At 34.3% G+C, this 26,585-nt stretch overlaps 1 protein-coding gene across 8 annotated transcripts; it reads left to right on the plus strand.

Annotated features, from left to right (window-relative positions):
- Positions 1-413: 413 nt before the first annotated feature.
- LOC100631060 (period) lies at positions 414-26,252 on the plus strand. Of its 8 annotated transcripts, XM_048410668.1 has the most exons (18): positions 415-591; positions 777-916; positions 5,459-5,542; positions 8,844-9,028; positions 11,297-11,493; positions 12,539-12,737; positions 12,973-13,194; positions 14,320-14,504; positions 14,712-14,996; positions 15,534-15,680; positions 19,178-19,424; positions 19,672-20,045; positions 20,138-20,331; positions 20,850-21,010; positions 21,096-21,340; positions 21,411-21,629; positions 21,722-22,036; positions 22,196-26,252. In XM_048410668.1, the coding sequence occupies exons 2-18, from the start codon at positions 834-836 to the stop codon at positions 22,307-22,309; spliced, it is 3,456 nt and encodes a 1,151-aa protein (XP_048266625.1). In that variant the 5' UTR covers positions 415-591; positions 777-833; the 3' UTR covers positions 22,310-26,252. The 8 variants fall into 8 exon arrangements, with proteins under 8 accessions (XP_048266626.1, XP_048266625.1, XP_048266624.1 ...); XM_048410669.1 differs by having other exon boundaries at positions 414-916; positions 21,108-21,340; XM_048410667.1 differs by having other exon boundaries at positions 415-916.
- The last annotated feature ends 333 nt before the right edge of the window (positions 26,253-26,585 follow it).

The raw sequence follows: 26,585 nt of genomic DNA on the forward strand, positions 1-26,585 counted from the left end.
TTTGTACTTGTTTACGCATTTCGCTTTTATACTGCACTTTTAAGGTATACCATGTTTATAATTTATTTTTAGCATATTTCTCTGATATGCTCATAAAATGTCCAATAAAATAACTTTTATAAAAAAGGAGTACGTTATGTTATTTTTAATCGATTCTCCAATATGATCTATCGCCTTAAATTTAAATCGGAAGATATTATGGAATAAAGCTGTCAGCAGGTGTCGCAATAGTACGTAAGGAATGATTTTCGCGCCATTAAACTGCGCTGGAATCAAGCGTAAAAGTCGTGGGGTAGCAGATTACATATTTTAATCGCGTTCGTCGTTCGAGAGGTTTAAGTGGGGCACGTTTTGCATCGATATAGGTTAACAGTAGGCTGGGAGGGATAACAACTCACGTGTTACCGAACGTGCAGCATGATGCGGAACAGTCGCTCCGCGCGGTAGATATGTAATGTATGGTTCAGTTCAGTCTTTATAGACATCGTCGTCTAGAACGCATCGTGGTGTTTATTATATTATTGTGAAACCAACTGAAAATTAGTGAAAGTCTATTTCTCTATTTACTGATTTTTTATAACCGATCAAATGGTGCGTTATTCTTAATTTGATTATTAATGGTGAATGCGATACATTAAACAAAAAAAACTTATCCCCTTTTGTTCTTACAAATACGAGCAATTTGCCTTCGCTTATTTCTTTATCAGTTCTTAACACTTTTACTGCCACGAAATATAGAAATGACGCGTGAACATCGAGTTCATTTTATTTAGCAGCAGTGTTGTGACTTAACGGATATCGTCTAAAAGAAACGCTACCCTTAGAAGAGAACGATGGAAGAAGTATCTACTGAAAATGCTAAGGTGTCGGATTCCGGATATTCCAATACTTGTAGCAACAGTCAGTCGCAACGTAGGTATGTATCGAATTTTTTGATTGTTTGTCTATACCTTTCGAAGTGCGCTGAATTTATTTCATTTCGCAAGCATTGATTTGAATATAGCGCCATGAATTTCAAATATGAACTATGCGTTATATTAGTCGATCAACTCATTATACATTATTCCAATGATACGTCTATAAGAAAAAGACGAGTCGATGGATATTTCAGGTAAAATTACATTTCTACAATTCATATTCTTACAACACCAAATTTTAATAATCACAGGTATTAACGTAAAGTGTGAACTGTAAGATTTCCCACCTTTTTGACATGATACCAATACCAGAAATGTATATTAATATGTATATTAAATGTATTAATGTATTCTTATACTATCTGACTAATTTTCATTTGAAATAATATATGGTACAGTAGTTGGTAACTAAAAGGACTAATCATGAGATAGAATAGTCTTGAAAATTATTAGTTTATTCGGTATTAAAAAACATATTATAAAACTTCCATTTTATCGTATCGTTTAAAATACATTCTGATATCGATACACTAAATAATTGTAAATGATTTTGTTAATATTTATGTAATAAATCGTATACAAAGCGTATTTATTCTTCAGGAAAGAGAACAGATGGGAATTAATGTAAATAACTAATATGCATAAATAACATCGACGTTAATAGAACGCAAGGGATGAAGGCAAAAAGCTATATAAATTTTTATCGAGCATAATTAATACATCGTTATTCTATTATGTTCATCTTGTACAATCTACATGCAGACGTTTAATAAACGTTTATCAGATCTTAATTAATGAATGCTGTTTAATTGCAACCAATCTAATTGACTTGCTATTTTAATACAGATTTAACTAATACAGAAATATCTCACGTATTCTCTTGATGAGACATAATCCCTTTTTTTGCTTTCTCTCCTCTTTTTTTTTTATTTTCCATTTGCCGATTCGAGTCGAATTCTTGTGTAATCTCAATTTATGCAATATATGTATATATGACCGCGCGTTATTTCATAAATGAATGTACAAAGATAGTAAAAGTAAATGTTTGATTAAACGTTTGGAAAATCCAAGCCGGAGATGAACTATAAATCATTGGATCGATTGGAAAATACAGGTTTCGATATGTCAGAAGTTTTGCGATTTTTTATCGCGTTCGGAGACCTTACAAAAGATGTAAGAGAGTTTCATAACGATTTGCATTTGTGAACGCGAAGAAATCCCTACAAACTTAATTTTCTTATGTCCCATGTGAATGATGTTTAATATCGAACCATAACACTTAGAGTGTGTACTTATGAAGTATATTGTATATATACTAAAGAAAACGAATTAATCGATTGACTGATCAATTGGTTTCTTCAATTCGTCTTGATAAATTGTATATTTCAAAGTTTCATACTTACTACTAAGAATTACCACTGCCTACGCATCTTGATCATCTGAGTAGACACGATCATTCTTCCGAAACTTGTATCGAAATAAAAATTACAAGTGCAAATTTTGTTCATGACTAGCAGTAATGGAGCCTTTCTTCGGTGAGGGCAGCGAAATGTGTAAAAGTACATTTCTAAATTTTCTTTTCCAAGATTAAAAATTTACTTATAACTTACATTTCAATATCTCTATCCGATACTGTATATAGCCTAAATAATTAAATTAATAAATTAATATTAATTATATATCTAACAAGTTTTTCAGAATGTGGTATAATATTTTTATATTCTTTTATTCTCGAGTGGGGGATGGCGGTCGCCGCTCTGGATCCATCACTGACGACAAGGAATAGAATTGATTGATCAGATTATTGGACCCGTAAAGTTTGACCCCTGATCTCTTAATCGCTGAATGACTGTTCCATCAGACTCAATTGAACTTCTCAGCTCGTTGATAGATTTTGTTTCCTTAATATCTTTAGTATTCGAGAAAAGACTTTTACTTGCGGATGAATTTCACGTGGGTATCTTGCAGACATACATAAGTGGTTGCTCTCTGACAAAATCATTGTGATAATTCACAAATTAAACAAATTGAAAATTTATGAGATATCTTAGGCTAAATCTACACTGACCGACACGAATTTACGAACAATTGTTTGTCGTTGTAAACTTAGCTGTAGGATATTCACTATTAGGATCGCTAGGATATCCAGTCTCCATGTAGTGTACGTTAGCACAGGATTCTTGGCATTGACACGCTTTGTCGATGATGTAGGTGAGAGGCAGACGAAAAGCATAGCGAACAAGAAGGATAGAAACTCGAACACGACGGTTAAGGCTAACTAGTTTCTCAGCGAAACATGCCGCTTGCATTTCCACGTTCGCATTTAAACATCCAAGCTCGGGTTGAGAAACCCGATGAAAACAGGTCGAACGAATGCAAAGCGTACGCAAGATCGCTGATTGCTACGTTAACGAAAGTTAACGTCTGACTGAAATACTTTCCACGATGGTACCAATCTCGAGAACCTTGCGAAATAAGATGCAATATTGAAGAAATTATAAACCAAGTGGCTTTTTATTGATGTTTGATGATCGAATTTTTTTATATTTAATCAAAGCAATTCTTATGATTTTATTGCGTCATCAAAATTTTATTGATCTAAAATGACTAGAGCAATCAGATTATAATTTGATAAGGAATCTAGAAGTAAATTACAAACCTTAGAAGTCTTGTCTTTGATATAGACGATAATTGCATACAAAAGTTGTATATTTGAGGTTTTAAAAAAATTTGTTTTAAGGGAACCTTGCTTGGTACAATATGCACGTTGTATTTCAAGCTTTGTTTTTTTAATTAACCATCGTCGATGTAACAGTTAATGGCGATCCCCTATAATAACAAAGAACGACATCGTGGGCGAGTCGGCTATTGATGCTACTCAACTGATTGATACTCACGCATAATTATAGATTCTGAATTCTCACGTGTTGCTTATCAAGTAAAATTGTACACGCTGCAGGTACCCGATGAAGAGTGAAACGTGATGTTCCTCTAGGGAAGCGAATGTTGCACCATATGCTGATCCAACGTATTTACCAGTTTGTTGTTTTAATTGCATAATAGTATCATTCCCTACGTCAATATGAGAGGATTATGTCACTATAAAAATTAATAAGGCTTTTCATTAGATTTATAAACATTCCAAAAATACGTCGCCAGAATAGCGCGACGAATCCCTGAGAAGAGTCTGAATTTTTATTCTATTACCGTAATTTTGCGTTGAAGTCTAAAAATTCCAGTATTTAAAATAGTCATTAATTTTTACAACACAAAAACTTAATCGAAATAGAATTTGTCAAATAATCTTAGAAATGATACATAACGGATAAAATATAGACGTCTGTAGTTAGAGATTAATTATAATCGCGAATTCTATGTTTTGTCGGATTTTATATCTCGTTAATGCGACGTTTCCTTGGGATTATTCGTGTCAGAACTTCGAATAAAATCGATAGCCGGATCACGGTCCCGTTCGACAGTTCTAGTCACGGGGCCACGAGCGTGAAACAGACCTTATGCAATAATTTTTCCTACCGAACGAGGTGCAACAAATGTAGGAGCCCCGTGCTCGTTCCCTGGGAAATAATGAGGACAGTGAAAGGCCAGAAAGACTCCGACGTAAGGGCCGATTGTGGTGGTCACGTTTGCCGAACATGTGATCGGTCCTTTTTTTTCCATTCCATAACTGGTTTCAGAGATTTTGTGCCAGCGAATCGCGTGACTTTCTTGACACCGGTTTAATTGGCCAATGGGCCGAGGCCGTTTCTATCGTTCGAGAAATGAACCTCTGCTGCAATCAGCTTCTATCCACCTCTGTACCCATTTGCCAGTGAAACAGAGATAATCGGAGGATAGTAATTCTGTTTTCGCGATACGAACTAGATCAAGCTTGCGCACGATTTTTCGTTTGTTCAGCAAGTTTTTCAGTCTGTTCTCATGGTAGATGAGTTAATTTGTCGAGGATACTGTTTCTAAGGACGGTGCAACTCTTATCGGAAGACGCGTATTCTAGTTCCAGCGTTACACGTGGATCTAGTTACGAAGGAACAAATTATAACAAATGAATCTTACAAGAGTTCGATAAAAAGCGTAAATTTCGTAATCGAGCAACATAAATTCATAAAGCTTCGGTACTTACGATCATTTTCATTTTCAATCTTCAATGCCATTAAACATTGAAATAGTAATCTGTTGAATATGTTATTCGTTAAACTTACAATATTGCAAAACATTAAAACTCTAATATATTTGACGTTTTGCAAGTTTGATAATCGCACGGGAAGCTTGGTAAGCTATCGATTTAAAGATTATTTCAATACGCGAGCGCGTTCAGTAGTAACGGATAGTCAAGGTCAGACCTAGCGCAGTGAATAAGCATATACAGTAGTTTGGTCGATTAATCGTCAGACGTTAACGTGACTACATTACGTATGTAAGCCATATTACGATAAACCCATCTAAAAATGTCATTTTTGTTTTATACTAGTAACACACGGATTCACTAAATAATGTTTAATAACGTTTACTCATTTCTGTTGCAGTAGTGGCAGCTCAATCTCGAGAAACAGTAACCGCTCCGAAAGTAGCGGTTATTGCGGTAGGCGCCCCTCCACATTTGGATCCAGGTAATATATCGCTTAAGTTTCTTTAGTATTATCGGTAGTCCAAAGATAGAAGCAATCGCGATGACGGTTGACTCTTACAAAAATTTTTCCCCCAAAATACGATCCTCAAAAAACACAGAGATACCTATTGACCGCTGATGGCAAGTGAAAGTATTTATGATCGTAAGGATCTTGCTACTATGCGTGAAATATCAATATGTCGTATTTATAAGCAATTGATAAATCATTACAACTTCAGCTAGTAAAGAATAAGGATAAAGTATCCAGTGGAAAGTAATTGTTGTTCCTCAGTGCTGTGTGAACTTTCGATAAAAAATAATTTGAAGCAAGTGTCTATCATTATTTTTTTTTTCTTGGTACTAAAAAATAAAATATACGCAAGACACTGCTAATTGTAGTCTTGCAATATTACGGTACTACTTTGTGTAGTTATCTCCAATAATTGTACGTCGAATGAAAAATACATGAACTTAGACAAGTGGAGGCACTTCACTGTAGTTAAAGAAGATTTTAGTATAACGTGCCCCAGGCGTTTATGGAACGTCGCAAAAAGTATCTGACATTGGAAAAACGAAAAGTACATACACATATTATTCTACTATCGAAAAATGTCTATTTATATTTAAAGAAGGAAAATAGCTGTCTAAGTTAAAATTAGTGATTGTGGTGTGTATATAACCGCTGTAATCAACAAGATTGAATAGACGTTGCATGCTAACGTGAGTTTGCCAATTAGATTATTCGCTCGAGTACATGAACACCTTAGAAAGAACGTCATTAACATTTGCGAATTATTCATCCTGCAAATCAAAAGCAATAGTGAAATTAGAGAAGCCAACACAACTTTCTCCATCATTTTCTTCTGTATAATTACAGTTGAAGAAACGTTTAAATTTCGATGTCTGTATCTATGTCACTAGTCATCTAGTCAATTTTTGTTTTAAATTTTATTCTTCCCCTTTTTCTATAATTAAAGTCATATAATGGAACATCAGAAAAAATTATTGACAGATTTGTACTCCTGGTATGTTCATACAGTTGAACACGGTTGTTCTATAATTATCGCGATTGTGAAGGTGACACAGCTCGCATACGCGCCCAGCAATGTGGATTTTTACTATCGTATTCATGTACGTGCAAGAGAATGATTACATTCAGTTACGAGAAAGCGCACACAAACCTTGTTACTTGCAGCTGTAAACACTGGTGCATGTGCCCTGCCACGTGCCTACAACGTCGCCATTGGCGTCGCCTACGTGGCATGAAGTATCCCCACGTATTATTGCATAATCTGGATAGGCCGCGCCATTGCAATAATAAATCATCACCGGGTCTATAAATTACAGTTAAAACAAGTCTATTTCTGATTATTCGTCAGATATAATAAGAGGTAGAGAAAATAAAAAGACAATGGTGCTTTGAATTTATATATCAAACTGTAACGTCATTCACTTGTCCTGTTTCATTTAAACCTCACCGATCGACGACAACGTTCGTCTCTTTTTTTCTCTTTTCCTTTCTTGACGCGAAAACTTTGTAAGGAAAACAGCGATTGAGCACTTTAAGCAAGCTGATTACGCCGTGTTATCCGACGTGAAAAATATTACTGTTTGCTTGATTCGAAATATCTGAAGAGCAGAGTGACATGCCTCGCATCGTTTCATGTCTATTGGTCTCTGACGGTGCAACAAGCACTTCTCGAACCAATAGTATGAGAATGCGTCGTCGCTTGCCGCGCACAACTCGCAGAATATACCTCATATAATTCTCCACATAACTTGCAAGGGTCAAGGTTAATTACCGCGAATGCTTTTCTGTTGCTTCGAGTAGAATGGGTATATATTTGGTAATTTAAATCAACCCTTGCGAATAACTATATTTAATCACAAAGGAACAGATGTTACTGGAAATTAATTTATATTTGTAACAATGTTTTTGTAATTGCTCTTTCATGCTAGAAATACGTATATATTATGAGAGGCGTTAGACAATAGCTTTCCTCTCTCTTAAGAGAGAGAGAGAGAGAGAGAGAGAGAGAGTACAATTAAAGGCTATCCTATTGCATAATGTATTTCAAATTATATTAATAAATTTCCTGCTTTGTACATATCGATTTGTGACTAATCCTGATTAAAGGAAACAGATAATATCACTTTGGGTGTTTAAAGAAGAATATTAAGATGAATAATAACGAATTTCTTTATATTTTTTAGTTCAAAAGGTATTAGCATGCAATTATTTTAATTTTATTTCTATGAGCATTGTAATATAAATTCGAAGTACGTATTCTTTCTATTGTTTTAATCAAAGCTATTTGAATATATCGGCCTTCTCAAGCTTTAATATCGAACTAGGAAATATAAACATTAAATGACCGAACTAATCTTGGAGAAAGCTTGAAAGAGAGAAATGCACTTTCTCTTTGTTACGTAACGAATGCAATCACTATTTGATGACCTAAAGCATTTGTTACGTATTGTATTTTTGTTGCAAATGGTTTTCCTGGAGAAAGTTTCTCGGCAATCTAGTCTATTTTTGTATCATTCCACTCCCACAACACGTAACAATACTATAAATCTAGTTATGCTTATCATGGTCGTTTAGAATAACAACATTCTCTTTGATGAAGCAACTGTTAAAGCAATAAATGAACCTAGAGCTCATGTTCGCATGCGTGCACAGTGGATTCCTTATTTGTTGACTAAGCGGGAAATAAACTTATTTTTAGAACGTATATCTATAATTAGCATCGTATTGAAAGCATATAACGTATATCAACGTTACCAATATCGCGTTATCATCACAAAACACATGAGAATGTTTTATTTCAGATTACTTAAGGATATTTCGATAAGATTGCGCAATAAAAATAGTTGAATAAACATCACGATAAGATCAATGAATTTTACTATGTCAGCTTATGAAAACTCTGCTGGAAATATGAAACTTACCTTAACTACGAGTCGCGAATCATTGTTTGATTCTTACTTCTTTTTACGCGATATATGCGTATATTGTGTTACAGGTTGATCTACTCGCTTCATTTTATCGATCGCGATTGCTTTCTTTATAAGTTAACGAAAGTAAGTCACTCTTTCCCTTGTTATCACTCCCTTAAACATGGTTAGGTAATGTCGTAGAAAATACATTATATTCTTCGATGATGCGAAGTTTTTACAAAATGCCACGTTTGACCATTTTCTAAAGTTACGTTCCGTCTTTACTAATTTTTGGATCTTTTCGCTAGATTAAGATTAGAAACTTTTTTCCATTTATACATGTAACGTTCATATGAATATAGCAATGAAGCACTACCGCAGCCAATCAGCAAAAGAAAGGACAAAGAATACAAGAAGAAGAAGTCGAAGACGATTTTGGCTGTTAATGCTGAGGCAGATATTATCCTGAAAAGTGCCGGCACACAGCCAGAGGCTGTGTCTTATAATGTCACCGTCCCAACGAAGCCAATACTTGAAAAAAAATCAGGTTGGTTGTAATACAAAATTTGCGGGAACAAGTGCACGTTAACTGTACAATTCCTAGAATCTCTTCGTTTATAAGGTAGCTTAGTCATTGGAGACGTGTAATCATTGATTTATGTGATCGGTATCACAGGAGGAGGAGCAAATATCAAATTCTTATCGTCCGTCTAACTATTTTTTCGTACTACTGCAGACTCTACCGAATACAATTTCCTCCTTCTAGTTTCACGGTTAAGATTAAACATTGATAGAAATCGATTTAACGCAGAACTGTACGATCGTTGACAATTATAATTAAAAACTATACGTGAAACACGAATCAATTTTTCTCGGGGAAGTAGAAAGAAGATCGACAGTTTTGCACAACGTTATTTGGTTTCGTGCACTTTTCCCTTCAATTAGATTTCGCTTACTTCATAGCCAAAGACTTCGAATGACCATTCTTCCTTCTTTACGTCCATCTCCATGGTTCCCTTAGTCCGTCAGACATTGAATCTGAAACGGTCAATTGCATCTTCTTTTGTTCAAAGTTGAAACGGTCTTGAGCGTCCTGTTTTTACTTAGTCAGCTCCTACAAGTTCGCGTTTCAGTTTGGACAAAAGAGAGATTCAATGGATCTGAAGGGTTCGTCTGCTTCGAATTCGGGGACACTCGATTAGCATCGATTGTCCTGAACCTTTTTAAACGAGAGTTTTACGTAGCTTGTGTTTAAATAAAATAGTCACACAATAGAGTAATGGCTGTTGTTGTTACCCTGGCAATTAATCTCAGCTCTGCCCAGCGTGAACAAAACCTCGAAAAGAGTACCCCGTTTCTAACTCACTTACGTGGTAAAATATTGATCCTTTTTCGTTATAGCAACCTTCCCGCGCCAGTATCGCTACTTGCACAACGAATCCTTTAGTAAATGTAAGAGACATAAATAGTAACAACGTTGGAAGATACTATCTTTCGCGTTATGAATTGAAGTGATAAACGATAACAACGTATAAACGATATATAACGCATTTCTAATTACAAGGCTGTAAATAGTTCCTTGAATAGCCTGACTACAGTGATATAAGCATCACTTGGTATACATGCGTGCCCCTTCGGCGGAGGACAGCTGTCGGATAGAATAGTAGTCCTAAAATATTTTAAGCATTGAGATTATATATGTATTTATATATAATTTCTCCTTATACTGGTTTTATATAATCACTCGGTACTATCCGTGAACAAAAGGCAGGTGCTGTCGAGCTCTCCGTTTGGTCCAGCCACAGTAGCACTCACAACTGAACCGAGCTTTATATAACATCGAGAAACGTCTATGATTTACGTAATTATTTACATAATTTTTAATAATCCACTTCTCGAATAACCAATTCTTACGTAGGCTTTTTTCATCGGTCGTTACGAGCTTGGACCTGATTTACTGGTTACGAGCCTGCGACGTGTCCTGCAATACGACATGTTTTAACGCGAGAATAGATCCGTTTCGTAATCACGATGCTCGTTTGTTAGTTCGTTGCACGAGGGATAGCTAAGTACAATGTATTGTACAATCTTTGATAACTGTGTTGTTTTAAAATTGAACAACGTGGAGCACGTTGACGTCCAAACACGAAGCGACCGATTTGCAATAACGTCGCGAATGAATTTAACGACACTATGGATGATTTAAAAAATTAGATTCCAGTAACAGTCGCTCGATAAACGAGATAAAAAACGAGAGTCGAGAAGTAAAAATTGCCTTGGTATCAGCTTGGTGTGTTATAGAGCTCGAAGTTGAATTCCATTTTATTTATTTCTTTCAAGAACGATGTCGAGCTGTTGATTCGTTACTTCTTCTCGTATTACGAAACGTTGTCGCGGAATTTTTGTCCTGTTGGACTAAGGAAACATTGCTATCTCCTATCCTTCATTAATTCATTACCCATGCAATAGGTCACGTCTTACACGTTTCTTGGACGCCTCCAAATATTTTCGATTTAATTTCAATTAGTTTCTTCCATCATCCAAGACATTCTCTTTCCCTATATCACGTTTTCAGGGGTATCTAAGGAGATCCGTACAGCAGCTACGTTTCTTGGTTACTGCCTTCCTTCGCCCACACGTTTAAAGGATCTCCTAGAATCCTAAATTTAAAATCGCCTTCCAAAATTAAAGCCATCACGCAACGAGAAACATCTCCGTGTTTATCCATTGTTAAAACGATAAAAGGGACGTCCATGAAACGTTGTTGAAAACTTGACAGATATTAAATGGGTATAAAGAATCCATGTTCTATTAGAAAACATGGGCAGGTATGTCCAAGAAGAACAGAATATAACGACGAGAATTTTTGTTGGGTGTATACAAGAAGAAGTAGCCATAGAATTGGTGGATGCAACGGATCCCGGCGAGCACAACGGAGATAACGTCACAGATGTGGAAGTAGGACTTGCTTCTCGTACGAATCCTCTGGATGATTCCACCTCTCAAGCCAATGTTAGTATTCATTAAAAAGCAACGAGGAAACAGATTTCTCCTAATTAGTTAACTGTGGTAGAAGGACACGTAGAGAGAAACAGTAATTATGTCAATCGAGACTCGCTCGGTCGTGGTCGATCGAGGGGCTTCTTCTTAGGGAGGTGCAGAATCGAGTATACTCGCAAAAGCATCCTGCCACCTAATATTATATACATATCTATATATTAATCTTAACCCGATTGTTATCTATATCGATACATTAGAACATTTTTTTTCCTTAATTATTGCAATTTGGTATGGCTTTTTGTATACGATGATGTAACATAGTGGTACCATTGTCGCGAGGTTTCCGTGATATTATGCATGGAGAAAGGAGATTGCTGCTCGCAAAACGACTTTCTAATGGCTTTATAGTGAAACTATTAAATCTCTTTAGAAATAGCACATTTCCTTTTTTTCTTCTTAATACTTACGTTAACAAGTAGCTTTCTTCAACGCCAGTAATGGGGTTGGTTTGTTGGGTGAAGGTTCACTAATCAAGTTCTAAAATGTACTTACTATATTAGATATTCTATCAAAAGAACTATATATTTCTTTATGTCATGGAATTTCTTCTGCTTTTATTTAATTTATATCTTCGATCATTTGGAATTTTTTTAAATGAATAAAAATTATATTCTTTGATGAAATACAACTCTTTTCTCTATGCATATAGCGTTTGAAAGTGACCAACTGAAAGTACTATTAAGGTATTGCATGTAAAATATCCTATGGTAATTCCATCGCATAATTTGCATGTAACTGTTGGTAAAAATCATAGGAAAGAATGTGAAGAAGAATCGAGGAAAAAGTAGCGACGAGTTCACTCTACAAGCTACGTAATTTAGATTAAAAAAAAAAAGAAAAACAGGGATATCGAAAAAGGTGTTTTATGTGAAGACTATCTTGATGATATAGATTCAGGTGTCATCTACGTGTTAATCAATTATTTTATGGATAAATCTACTAGCATCAATCTAACGTAAATAGAAATCAACAGTTTCATATTGTATATCCTATATAGGAGGGATTTTGCGCGGTGATTTCGATGCATGATGGCCTCGTCTTGTATACGACTCCCTCGATATGCACAGCTCTAGGATACCCCAAGGACGCATGGATTGGTCGATCTTTCATTGACTATGTACACCCCAAGGATAAGGCTACACTGGCCGATCAGATTTCAAGCAGTATAGTGTCGCCTCAAGAAGATAGACCGAAAGGTATTACATCAAATTTGCTTAATGAAATTTTTTCATAAAAGAAATTATAATTTTGAATAAAAGATAAAATTAGACTGCGAAGAATGTGATTTAATAATCCTCATTGAACTTTTATCTAATTTTTCTCGCATTAAGATATGTTATAAAATTCTTTTATAGACACCTATAAATATCTATTATATATATATATCTTGGTTTATTATTTTATTTATTTGTTTTATTATTGTATTCATAGGTATTAACGGTAGAAGGGCAAGTTTATTCTGCGGGTTGCGAAAGTTTACGAGATCGATTATTCACCAGTCCATTGATCAGCATAAGGCGGCGAGGTCGAATTTCTACCTTCCGTTCCACTTGACCTTATCGTTCAGGGATTTTCGAGACCGTGCAACTGAACAGCAACACAAAGCAATGTTCCTGGTGGTTACTGCCCAACCTGTTCATTCTGCATATAAAGGTAGTACGATTGAAGATCTTCGAGGAGGATCGACTGACAAAAAAGATTCGATAAATTGTTTGTTCTAAATAAAAATAATAGGAATAAGGAATTTTCAATGATGTCTAAATCTGTGTATAAGGTTTATCCATTCGTGAATAATATGTGTGAAAAATAATAGTCGAGTCGTTTCTTCAGTCTAATCTTCTCGATGATAAAATATGACTCGGTGGTTTCCACGGCGACGTGCCTTAAGCAGAAGGTAATTTTTCTTAAATTAGAAATATTTATTCGAGAATCGTGACGATTTTGATAGTCTCTCATCCTTGTCGTCTTTTTATTTATTCGTTTTTTATCATCTGGCCAATTTTTCGTTTTCGTTCAGTTTGGAGACCACTGTTTCGAGTATTCGTTTAAGAAGCGGAAACAAAGAACAAGAATAACAACGCATCGATCATTTTCCATAAAATAGATAAAAATTCATTTTTTGTTTGATGAACACGTAATGATTTTTCTTTATTCATTGTATTTTAATCTAAACGAAAAAGAGAGGAAGGGCAATAAGAAAGAAAGAGATGAAGAATATTTTAATTGCGATCTATTTTAGTATAATATCGTATTCCTCTTTCTCTTTTTATTCGTGTACGTTTTCGATATAAAAATTTGCTAACAATGAAACAAGGGAAAGGGAAATCTAAGATGTTTGCCCTTATCAGCCTATTCTGGAAATTGTTTATATTAACTTCTTATCAACGATAGATGGAAGTTATTTTGAGAATTAATCCATTTATTTGCCTCTTTATCATTTTCTTGTATCAATATTAACGCTTTTGTTAGATGCAGATTTTGCCTTAAGTATAATTTACTCGTGACTTAGAATGTCATTTCGAAACTTCTTTTAAATCCTTCTGACAAGTCTGTTCGAAATTCATAAATACAATATTGAAATGGTTGGTACATCTCTTCGCACAATGTTATAGTATTATTTCACGCTTACATAGGTAGAGTGCACAAGTGTTCGTACAGATTTGTCAACGAGCCAAAGTTGGTTCGATTGCGTACCATAAAGATTAAAGCTTTCATCATGAAGGAAGCACTTAACAAAAGAGAGAATGACTTTGACCTTCCTGTTATCATTATCCGCAGCGCCAGAAGAAACGATAATATCTTCGGTATTCACGACCCGCCATACTGCGACCTGCTACCTATCTCATGTCGATCCCGACGTAGTCCAATACTTTGGCTATCTACCTCAGGATATGGTTGGCCGTTCGCTATTCGACTTCTACCATCCCGAGGATCTGCCCTTCATCAAAGACATCTATGAGACTGTGAGCATGTGCCCCAAAAAAGCAAATTTTTAGGTTTCGATCGAGTATACGCTTGAGACAAAAACAGAATAATAGTGTAAAAGAAAAAAAAAAGTAATCCGCAGAAAAAGTGCAAGCGTAAGCGAGTCCCGACAACCGAACGTCGAACGACGTATAAAAATCCCTGTTCCTTCGATTATTCATATTTATACACATGTCGTTGAACAGGTGATCAAGCTCGAAGGTGCCTCCTTCAGATCGAAACCCTACAGGTTCGGAGTGCAGAACGGAGGCTACGTCGTCCTCGAAACAGAGTGGTCGTCCTTTATCAATCCTTGGACGAAAAAACTAGAGTTTGTCGTAGGTCAACACAGGGTACTGAAAGGTCCAGCAAATCCTGATATCTTTCGCTTACCATGCGCAACCGAGTACGGTCAATTGGCTAACATTAGTGAGGAGGTGCTAAAAGAGGCCAAGATCATACAAGGAGAGATACGTACACTTCTTGACGAGGTATGTTTTCTTTCGATGATTCATGCTGCATCAGTGATATAGTTAACACAATTTGTCTAGATCGTGATATTGTTCGATAAGGTAAACATAGCAATCACCCTTATGGTCGATCAAGTTTTTATTTATACGCCAACAAAACAACTCACATATAAATTATACACGTTCTTTCATAGCGATATAAATATTATTATAAATAAACATTCGCGTTGTCTACATGTTACATGACAATATATTTATCCTTTCGATTAGGAGCTTAAGTACTTGTTCAAATTATTAAGCAAAGTTGTAATATCAGAAAGCAAAGAACAGGAGACTATTAGAGAATTAATTCCTTTTTTCTCTGTGTTCCTCTTTTTCTTTCTGAAGGGCAATGCGACATCGAATAAATAAATGCATTTTAAGAAGGATAACGAGACACACAGACAAACAGTAAAACGTTCACAGCCGCATAATTATTCCCATGAAATTTTAATCCTAACTAATAAGTTCGCTCATTCCCCAACTTTTTCTCTTTTGTTCTATCGTACGTCTGCGCAGAACATCCAAAGAAAGTCAGATATAACCGAGCTTGATGTGTCAAAGAGGTGCAAGGACCTTGCGTCCTTCATGGAAAATCTGCTGCAAGAGACGAGGACGCCCGGTCTTGGGAAAGATGTGCTCGCTACCGACGACAGGAGTTTTTCGGTGACTATTAGCTACGTTTTAGTATCGCCGACACTTACCTATTTTGCTAGTAATACGCTGTAACGCGCTATGGTGGTATACTACAAGTATATTTACAGTAATTGTAATATTACCCGAGTTCCTCTTATAACGGTTCAACGTTGAGGGTATTTTCTTTAAATCATATCTAATACGCATCGTGTTGCCTAATGGTTTCACGAATCGTATGATAATATTTTGGTACAACATAGCCTTCGTTATTATTTTCTTATTTTCCTAAAATGTCGTGTCTCTCTGTTTCCCTTTTTGCTTCAGTTTAGTCCAAGTCTCATGTTTTATGAACAACTTTTACTATACTATACTACTATGTACATCTATACTACTAATGTATAGATTACTTTATCATAGTTCGCTTTAACCATTTTCATTTGCTTCAAATCTTACGCGATATTATAATTATTGTATAAAACAAAGAAGAAAATACAAAATGAATGCTTTGTACCGAATATTTATCGCCAGTATCGACAGAACCAAGAAAAGAAGAAATTTCTCACATATATCCAGCGACAAATTGCTTTAATTTTAGTAAATCGCTTTTTATGAGGCTGGTGTTCCTTTTAATCAAGTTTGGATGTCCTTTGCTAAATTTCTTTTTTTCTTCGGCTGATTCGATCGGGAATGTATGGTGTAAGTAGAATACAAAGAGTTAGGTGAAGGGTTATTAATAGAAGAAGTTCTATGTTGATATATCTTTCCACGAAGCAACATGAAATTTATATTGGTAATAGTGCGAGGAATTCAGAAGAAAAGAACAAAAGATCAGAACTTCGAAACATTCTGAGATCTGTTATTCGATAACATTTTTTCTAAATTTTCTGGCCCTTACGAATCTGAAAAAGAAAACACGTTTTTCTAAATGATGAGATTCTCGCTGCTTCTGAACGATATGTCCTAGAATTTTTTATTTGGAAACTAAGGTGCAAGGTGAGTAAGAAACAACTGATTAAAAATTTTACAGCCTGGTGACAAGTTTAACTGGATGTTTAACTTAAAGTAGTGCTAAAAAATCAACTTTTACGAGTTAGGGTTCATCCACATCTGCATTCATGCATTCTGCTATTATAATGCATAATGCGGCTAGTCGTAAGTAAAAATAGAAAAAAATGTACCAGCAAACGATCAACAAAACGATCGATAAAGAAAAATCTATCAAATTGTTTTGTACATTGACACAGACGGAGAGCAAAATGAAACTTGCGTAGGTCCGGTGAAGGATAGCGTCAATTTCAAAACCTTGTAGGCACGTTGTTGGTAAGTCTATTTACTTTCTTTTCATTCAATATTACTATTCGTATGTATTTGGTAAAAACGCCAAGCCTTTTATAAACCAACTCCGATTGCAACAGTTTAGTATCATATAGTAGCCAATTGCTTCCGTTTTTCGGCGGCATAGCATTTGTTTATTGATCAATGAAATATGGACAAGGGCAACAAAATAAAAAAAAAGAACAAAGAGAAGGCAATTTGTTACTTATATACGTTGATCTCGAATTTTTAGCGCAATTTTGAACGAAACGTGTCATCTTCTGTCTACCACATACATATTTTTCCATTTTCTATTTTTCTTTTAAAGGAACGATTAGTAATTTCTATCGCTGCTTGATATCATTATTTCTTCTTCATCTTTCCATTACGTACTTATTTTGCTGGCCAAGAAATTGTTTGTCTTCGAGTAATCTTGTTTTCTGTTCTTATCGTCGAGGCATCGTTTAATTCCTTTGCAATTTCTAGACGATACCCTTCTTCTTCTGCGCGTTCATCTCGAGAATCTTTTTATCGAATAATGAAACGTTTCTTTCTTTTTCTATGTATCAGGGAATTCTCTTCTGCGCTAAACCATTCCTTAACATTCTATGAATCGTATCATCAATCGGACAACTGAATTATATCTCTTCTCTTGCCTCTTTATCGTATCCTAGTGTTGAGTGTAACTGTTGTTATTCATCATCATCATCATTTCATAGACCGTACGTAAAGGGTATCACGTACGGGATTTGAAAAGTTCAGTCTCATGTATTCGAGAAACAATTGAGATACGTTAACGTTAAAGGCTATAAGTGCATCTATAAATTTATTGCAGTACCACACTCGTGAATAAAGTTCCAGTGTATCTCTTCACTTACAAGGTTTTGAAACTAACGAGGCAATATGAGAAAGCGAGAATGGAAGAGAGTATACATTAAAGGTGTGCAAGAGTGATGTTAATATTTTGAAAGTTCCGATGACAGTACTGGTTAACTCTCGTTATTAATTATTATCTATTATTTTACTTATTTTATTCATTGTACATATACTCGTCTAGTGGCTGAGGATGGTCTTCCGGCCTTACATCTATCTCTTATCTTCTCCGCTTACCTTTCGTATTCTCACCCTCTTTGTTTATCCTTCTCCATCTACGCTTTCACTCATACCCTATATGTATACTTCGCCTATATGTAAAGTATGACTGTGTGTAGAGCATAGCATATTTCTACATTTACATATTACATAACACCTGTTGCTCAATTCCTTCCTTTTCTCTCTCTCTCTTCCTTATACTGTTCTTCCTTTTATTGGCTTCCTCTTCGGTATTCCATATTGCTTTCTGCCTTTCGTTAGTTTCTGTTTCTTATTGTTTTCCTCAATTTTTCCTTTTCCCTTCTTTCACTCTCCCTTGATCTCTCTATCCTTCTCAGTATGTATTTCTATTTCCTTTGCTCTTAATACCATTTCCACATTCTGTTCCGTTTTCACCTTCTCATAGCCTTACAGCACGTGCCTCATCATCACTTCCCGCTCCCCACAGATTCTGCATTTCTTATTCTCACTGCTCCTTCCAATATTCCTTCGATTGAATTTCGTTTCCATCGTTAGTAACTATTATTTCACAGGGTGTTATCAATAGAACGAAAGATATAAAAGTACATGTATAGATTATTTCATTTTATATAGATTCACTTTATACAGATTATTTCATTTTATTTCATCAGCGACGCACGAATTTTTCGAAATTTCTCGCCTTAATCTTGACTTTAAATCTTTCGTACGTCCAACGGGAATTTTAAAAAATAACGGAATGTTGAATGAGTATGTATGAAAGTATGTACGAATGTATGAACGATGACTGGCCTAGAAGAAGTAGAAGATTTGAAAAGAAGTAGAATGGAAGAAAATTGGTCGATTGTAACGCAACTAACGGTGTTACAGAGCTGGAGAAATATTAGTTGGTCGATTAGTCGCTCGCTCGCGCGCTGTAAATATTGCATTTTTGCGGTAGCAAGATTGCTGAGCGACTTACATAGTACGAACAAATTACTTGCACAAATTATAGCAACTCGTATAACTGGGCAAAACATCTAACAAAAATGAAAGCTTACTCGCTGCGACGCGGGTTTAATGCAACGCAAATTTGCAAAACAATTGACAGTGCCGAAATCAAATGACAACTCTTTTTAAGTCGCTACAATATACTTGTGAAGGGATCACGCAATCCCTTGTTACAGGAGCACGACAGCGTGATGCTTGGTGAGATTTCGCCCCATCGCGAGTACTACGACAGTAAATCGTCCACTGAGACACCACCAAGTTACAATCAGCTCAACTACAACGAAAATATTGAAAGATTTTTTAAGAGTAAGCCACCGGTTGCCACCATGTACGGCAGTGACGAAGAGAATATCAATTCCAGCAACGATGAAGGTGAAAAGACAAGCCCGAATTCAGCAGGTGAGTTCAGTTTTCACCGTAAGACTTCACACTATTGAATTTTTTGAACGTAAAGGCGTTATCAACTTTGACCAGTTTTTTAAAAATTTATAAATTATAAAATATACGATATTGAGTATTATTAACGATATTTATCGTCAAAGAAGTTTTTAAACAGCGTATATTTATGATTTTCATAAATGACCTTCCCTCCAGAATTAGAATAAATTTTACATACTAACATGTATATATATTATCACATAATTAGTGAGAAAATGCATGTCACCGATAAACGGAAGCGGTGGGAGCGGCAGTGGTAGCGCAGAAAATCTAAGCAGTGGTTCGAACAATCAAACAAGCTCAGCGAGTAGAGGCAATACGTCGAATACAACTAGCACGGAAAGTTTCAAACCTCCAACGTTGACAGAGTCGTTGCTCAATCGTCACAATGAGGATATGGAAAAGTTGATGATGCAGAAGCATCGGGAACTTCGATCTAGCATTAAGGCCAGCGACAAATTGAAGGATTCCCGAATAAAAACCACCGAGAAAATGTCGACGGACCCGAACATGCATTTTATTAATCAAGGTCATGGAGTTAAGAGAAGCGGAAGCCATAGCTGGGAAGGAGACAGTTTTAAAGTTAGTAACTCAACGATAAATACACATAATCTCGAGTTCATGACTTATGGCGAGGAAGAAACGTTTAAACCCGTTCGATTATATTTTGCTAGGTTTCAAAGCATGACGAGGTGTCAAGAACAAGTACCGCGGGTCAGTTCCCTACGAATGTCACGACGACAGTTACAAGCATGAGCGTCGATCAATCTACCGTAATTCAAAAAGGTGCCAACATCAATTTGTGGCAGCCTCTATCGGTTACCGTGCCCCCTGCCTCACCTGCTCAACCACACAATGTGCCACAAAAGTGAGTGTTTTTTCATAGAAAATGCTATATATTAAAGAAGGGTAATATAAAAGAAAGGTAATCGATTGTTTCGATTAATATAGCCTGAAATCCTGCGTATTTTTGGAGTAATTGAAAAAATTCAAAAGGTCGCTCGGCAAGTTCGTTTCGATTTACATTTCAATTTGATATACATTTATTGAATTACATAAGTGCTATTTTGTCCCACAATCTTTCTCCATCCTTCATACAACTTGAATATTCCATCCTTCCAGAACTTTTCTTATTTTCAACATGATTTTTTATATCAATTAAATTTCTTCAAAATCGGAATGAACTTTTCGAGCGATCAATATTATATCTGATTTATTGATAACGGTCTTGTATTATTCAAGTATGTAATGTAAAAACATATTCATAACATTTTGTTCATAGCATCCATTGCTATTTCTTATTTATTTAACAGTAGTTAATATTTTTATAAGACGAATTTGCATCTCCAATCCGCAAAGCGTTAATTGTGATTTCTCTAATTTCAGCACGAATTCACAAGCAATACCCAGAGTACCAATACTGCCGCCAATGATACCAGTGTATTATATTCCCGTACCTCAAACTAATGATCCTGCAGTTTTATCATCTCTACAAGAGAAACTTAGTCCGCCTCATTCAATGCAACCCCCACAACCAAATCCTTATAGTATGTATTTATTTGAATAAATTAATTTTTAAGGGAGAGTTCTTAAATAATAATTAAAATTTGAAATATCAAAACTAATTTTTAGTGTTTGTGCCAGTTTCATATGTGACGACGGCGATGGCCGGTGTCATTTATCCTCCAGTAATAGGTGCCCCGTCAGCGGGCATGATGTACAGACCATTCTTGATTCCCGAACAAACATCAGTCACGCGTGAAAATAATCAGTCTACAATGAACAAATGCTCCGATCGAAAACGTCCAGCGAGCCAAGCAACAAGCGTGAAAGCTGAACCGGGTAGCAGTATGGCTATGTCAGAATCTTCTAAAAAAGTAAATCAACATTTTTATACTTAATTTTTTAATTGGTTTACGGATATGTTAAACATTTAATGATAATTAGGTACTATCACCCGGTGAATTATTCTCTTCTTGCGTGAGCAATGACGGAGGTTGCTCGAGCTTAGTGGATGCACCAACGCCAGTGAATCAAAAGATCCACAAACAAAACGACTACTCCGTAGACGAATCGAGCTCGTCGAGCTTTTACAGTAGTTTCCTATATAAGAGCAGTGATAGCAGCTGCAATCCAGATCAAAAGCCAGCGGAATATTTACCAGAGGTAGCTAATAATTTTGATTATTATCTAACAAAATTCAGTCACAAAAAGATTTCAGTCACATTAATTTTAATAAATAATAAATTTATTCATAGGAGAGTATGATGAAGCAACAATATGGTAAGCGAAGAAAAGAGCCACCGTGGCTCGAAGGTGTTCAATTAACTCCAGAATTAATATACGAGTATCAAATACATCCCAAAACTCTGAACGAAGTACTTCAAGCAGACATGGATGCCTTAAAAAATTTCAATCAACCCCTTTTGGTTAACGATCAATTGGGTCAGCTTTATTTGGACTTAGAGGTCGAGGGGTTCGAAACGAAGCTTGTTCTCGAAGATGGGATTACTTCTAGTGGTAGTGACAGTGGAAGCAGCAGCGGAAGTTGGACGGCTGGCACAATGTCACAGGTAAAATATAATTTTAAGTCCTTACGTTAAATAATAAGATTTGATATCGCACTAGTATCGATTTTATAGTAGCTGTAAAGTATTTTGTAAAAAAAAAAAACAAACTGGTACAAGATCTTTTCTTAAATCTGATAATAAAAAACAAGATCTTGTTTACAGCAAAAACATAGAAGGAGAATGGTGAAATACGGTAAACTCGTGATGATTCACGAAGAGAATGCACCATTGCCACCTGCGCTACCACCTCAGTCCGTACCTTGCCAGCAATTATAGTAAAAACCTTGTACGACCATTTTGTAACTAACTTCTGTTTTCAAGCCCAAATTGTTCGCTTGCAATGCCATACTTCGAAGTTGGTTCTAATATCTACGTTACAATTGATCGCTGAGTACAATGTCAATGTCATTTAGGCTATTTTATTTTATTGTATTAAATTCGTATTTTGAGGCAGATGATATTCTTTACATTATTCACATTTACAGATTTACGATTAACTTTTTATATATCTTTAGTCGTTTAGAAAAATACTTGTTTAACTTTTTTCTTATGACAGACATATATTAATAGTTATTACCAATACATGTATGTAGTGCTTGAAACACTGAAAATTGAGATATTAGTGTTATTGATTGATTTAAGAATAGTAGTTTTATTTTTGTAAATTGTTCATTATTATTTTAACTGCCTCAAATAAGTTTCCTTGTATTCGAGCATGGTATCAATTGATACATTTAAATATGCATATACATAATATTATAGTATGAGAAATCAAAATCATATTGCTTAAAAAGTTAGTGATTTGGTAAGGCTTAAGTCCCTTTTTTCGTTCAAACGAAGTTTATTAATATTTTATTATCTTCGATGATGATGTTTTTACACATCTATCATGCCGATGATAATTTTTAGACATATTTAGATACTCATGTCTCAAGTATGGGAAACGTTTCAGTTAAACTACAAGGTTCCTGTAACCGGGCAGACATTGACGTCCACGTGATTGTCTCTAATCAAATTGAATTCTATTCGATCATCTTTTTTGTTCATATATAAGTTAGTTATTAAATTTTCATTATTATGAAAATAGAAAATCCGTTGGAAAGTCTGTCGCCTGCACAACACTTGATATAGATTTAATACAATTAAAAATGGATGATGAAGAGTGAATTGATGTATGTTATTAATAAAATTGTATACATATAGGATGAGATGGAAATCGTAGTACAACGGAGCAGGTGGTGATGTAGGTGAAAAAATAAGTCGAAAATATATATATAAAATTTTTCCATAAGATGTTTCATTTTTGAGAAAAATAAATTTGAACATGTGTTTTATATATATATATATATACACAACACACCAGTCTTCAACGTATTCAAACTTTATTTTTTTTTGAAAATAAGGCTTTTAAAAGAAAAATGTTATTTTTAATTTTTGTATAATAACATCCTGCTGATTGTTTATTCCTGTCTAGTCATTTTTACTTTATTTTCAAATGTAGTTTTAAACCCCTGTTGATTATTTACTCTTCTTTAGTCCGGAATTAGCCAAATTTAATTATACTTGTCAAATTTTGAAGCTCAATTTTCTCAAAAACGAAGCCTCGAATAAAAAGATGTTATACCAAACTTTCTTCTTATCTTTTCATGTAGAATCACCGCCTACCCTGTTGTACTACGATTGCCGTTCCATCCTATATACAATATAAATATAATTTTATCAATAGCAGAGCTAAAAATGAAGTTAGATCAATACGTTGATTCCTCGACATATAATATGTACATATAGCCTTTCGTTGAACAACGATTTTCATTCTCATTTATAATCAATTTTTCATAACGATACTTTATCATTATGTTAGGTATTTTAAGTAGGTTTAAATAGTTGTACTTTTTAAGGAAGATTATTTTTCCAATATTTTACATTACATATTAATTATTTTTTTTCACTTTACTCTTAACGATATCGGATTATATTTCATTGATATTTAACATATACTATATTTACTTCGAAATTATTATAAATAGTGAAAATTCTGATTTCGAAATGGGACCAAGTATTGAGATCATTCGTCTTTGAACACACAATATTGGATACGCTACCTCAACATGAACGTATTTCCATTCACATAAAAGAGATAAAAATATATGTAATTTGAAAATATAATTCATTATATAGTCAGTAGTATAAATTAAAGATTTCGATTGAATATATATTTAACATTTTTAAATATATACTATCTTACAGCCGATGTAATAAGCTTTTTTATCTCGTAATAACTCTAATCTTTTCAAATTTGTTCAGTGAAATTATACTAATAAATTTTGTATTCGTTTATATTTGTAAACCTAATAGTAATTTTTATATTTATACCATGATGATGAAAATTCTCATTTAATATTCAATATACGTATTTGTATTTTTTCCATATTATTGTAAAAAATAATTTTACTATTCATATATGTATGTTTCATAATACAGAACTGAAAAGATTATATTTACATGTTCATTCAATATGGGAAGAGTATCATTCTAAAATCTTCATTCTAACATTTGTATGATCGAAGAATATTTTATATACCACCAATTTGTATACAGCATATAATGATTGATATGCCTATTGTATTGTGTAATTAAGAGGTAGAAAAGATATTTTGTATACCAATGATTCGCAAACTTTTTAATTAAACAGTGTGGCCAGTTCGCTAAGAGATCATGATGCTGATTTTATAAATGTGAAAGGCGAAAAGAAAATGAAGCGTTAAGCGTCCCTTATCCTGTAGATTGTAAATCTAGTCCACATTGTATACAGTGATACAACAATTATATTACAAAGACTTCGTAAAAAAAAGCGAACGATGTTAATTCGACTAAGATTATTCAAGCAACATTGTCCGTTTTTATATGAATATTTAATATCGACTATATCTGAAACAAAGAAACGAAGGCGCCGATACTAAATATTTTTACGAAATATTAATCGTTTTTTTAAATATAATTCGATCAAAACTATAAAAATTGATTATCATCATCAGACTGGAAAATGTCACGGGAAATTTTAAATGAACGAGCCGAAGTGATAGTGTCGATGCTTTTGGTTTTAAGACATTCTGCCTACGAGTCTCTTTCTTCGTTTTCTAAGACCATATACGTTGGCACAAAAATTTATGATTTCTTCCGACAATTGACTGTTTAAGAGATATATGCGTGAATGAATAAATACGTGTATGTACATTCGCATAATATACATATGCATGTACACATGCATTTATTTGTTTCACTTAGAGTACGTTTCCTTTTAGCATTTATATTTAAGCGCCACGAATATGCGATAATAATAGTTCATGTTACAATAGACATGTTCGTCTAACGAACGGTATTTATATCTCGCTTGTATGCTCTTCCCACTTTTCAGATACAGCTGTTTTTACCGCACGTCAAGTGTGAAAATCTCTAAGAAATAACATAGATAATATACGAATAATGAGAAGTGATAAGAGGATAGCTTGAAAATTGACTTCTTGGTTGTATCGTTTATTTTTTTCTCGCAGTATTATAATAATAATAACAGGTTTAAGGAAATTGTAATTATCAAAAACTAATAACAAAACTAACTTCTCGTGTAAGGAATATCTCGTTCAATCACGGTTGAATCTGTTTGATTTAGAATGCAATAGATAGTCTTCTGTTAGTTTTATTACATTATTTAAAACAATTTGTATATTACTTATTTTACGTCTTATGATTGTACGTTGATTCGCGTAACAAATGTTTGTTATAACGCCGATGCGACGATGAATAATTGACTTGGTATATTATTGATAAATATTATTGCACGAAATACGTTTATATCACATTACGTCTTGGGATCTATAGAAACGACTGACTCTCGTGCAGTTTGTCATAATACTTCATAAGTACGAAAGATTAGAATATCGTGTACTAGTATCCGAATACTTTTCCTCTACAATTTTTTATATGCATTTACAATTTTATAAATGCAAACGATATGATCGATTTGTCTAAATAGTCTACACATACATTTTTCAGCTTATATGCTAGTATCTAAATCTCTGTATAATCTAATGCTCAATTTTAAATAACTATAAACTGCATGAGTCAAATGTTTGTATAATTCAATACAATTAATCTTAATTTGTTATATTACATCTGGATTGTAATAACATAATAATAATAACTGCAATATACATACCAGGCATTATAATGTGGAGTGATCTAAGAAAAAGAAACACCGATGCATTCCTCTCAGATAAAATCAAACATTCTGAAAGAGTGTTTCTCCTGTTGGATTTATTCATTGTACATGAACTAATGTTTTCTGATTTTTATTTTGTGTGAGTATGTGTTCGAGAGAATTAATGATAATTGTAAAGGAAAAACGATAGTTTTAATATATCATTTTTATTTAACAAATAAAATATAGATATTTAATAATTTATTCTTTCGGAATGACTCTTTAAACAGAATTTTTAAAGATTTTTAAATATTTCCAGGTATGATTCTTTTTTATTATTTAAATATTCTATTTTCA

This window comes from Bombus terrestris, chromosome 12 (assembly GCF_910591885.1).
Source record: "Bombus terrestris chromosome 12, iyBomTerr1.2, whole genome shotgun sequence".
NCBI classification, from domain to species: domain Eukaryota; kingdom Metazoa; phylum Arthropoda; class Insecta; order Hymenoptera; family Apidae; genus Bombus; species Bombus terrestris.

What these genes read in the sequence shown, in the direction of transcription:
- LOC100631060 (XM_048410667.1), top strand. Translation starts at nt 834, where the DNA reads ATGGAAGAAGTATCTACTGAAAATGCTAAGGTGTCGGATTCCGGATAT. An exon ending in CCCTCCACATTTGGATCCAG is followed by an intron (nt 5,543 to 8,843) that starts GTAATATATCGC and finishes ATATGAATATAG; the next exon opens with CAATGAAGCACTACCGCAGC. An exon ending in GACAAGCCCGAATTCAGCAG is followed by an intron (nt 19,425 to 19,671) that starts GTGAGTTCAGTT and finishes TCACATAATTAG; the next exon opens with TGAGAAAATGCATGTCACCG.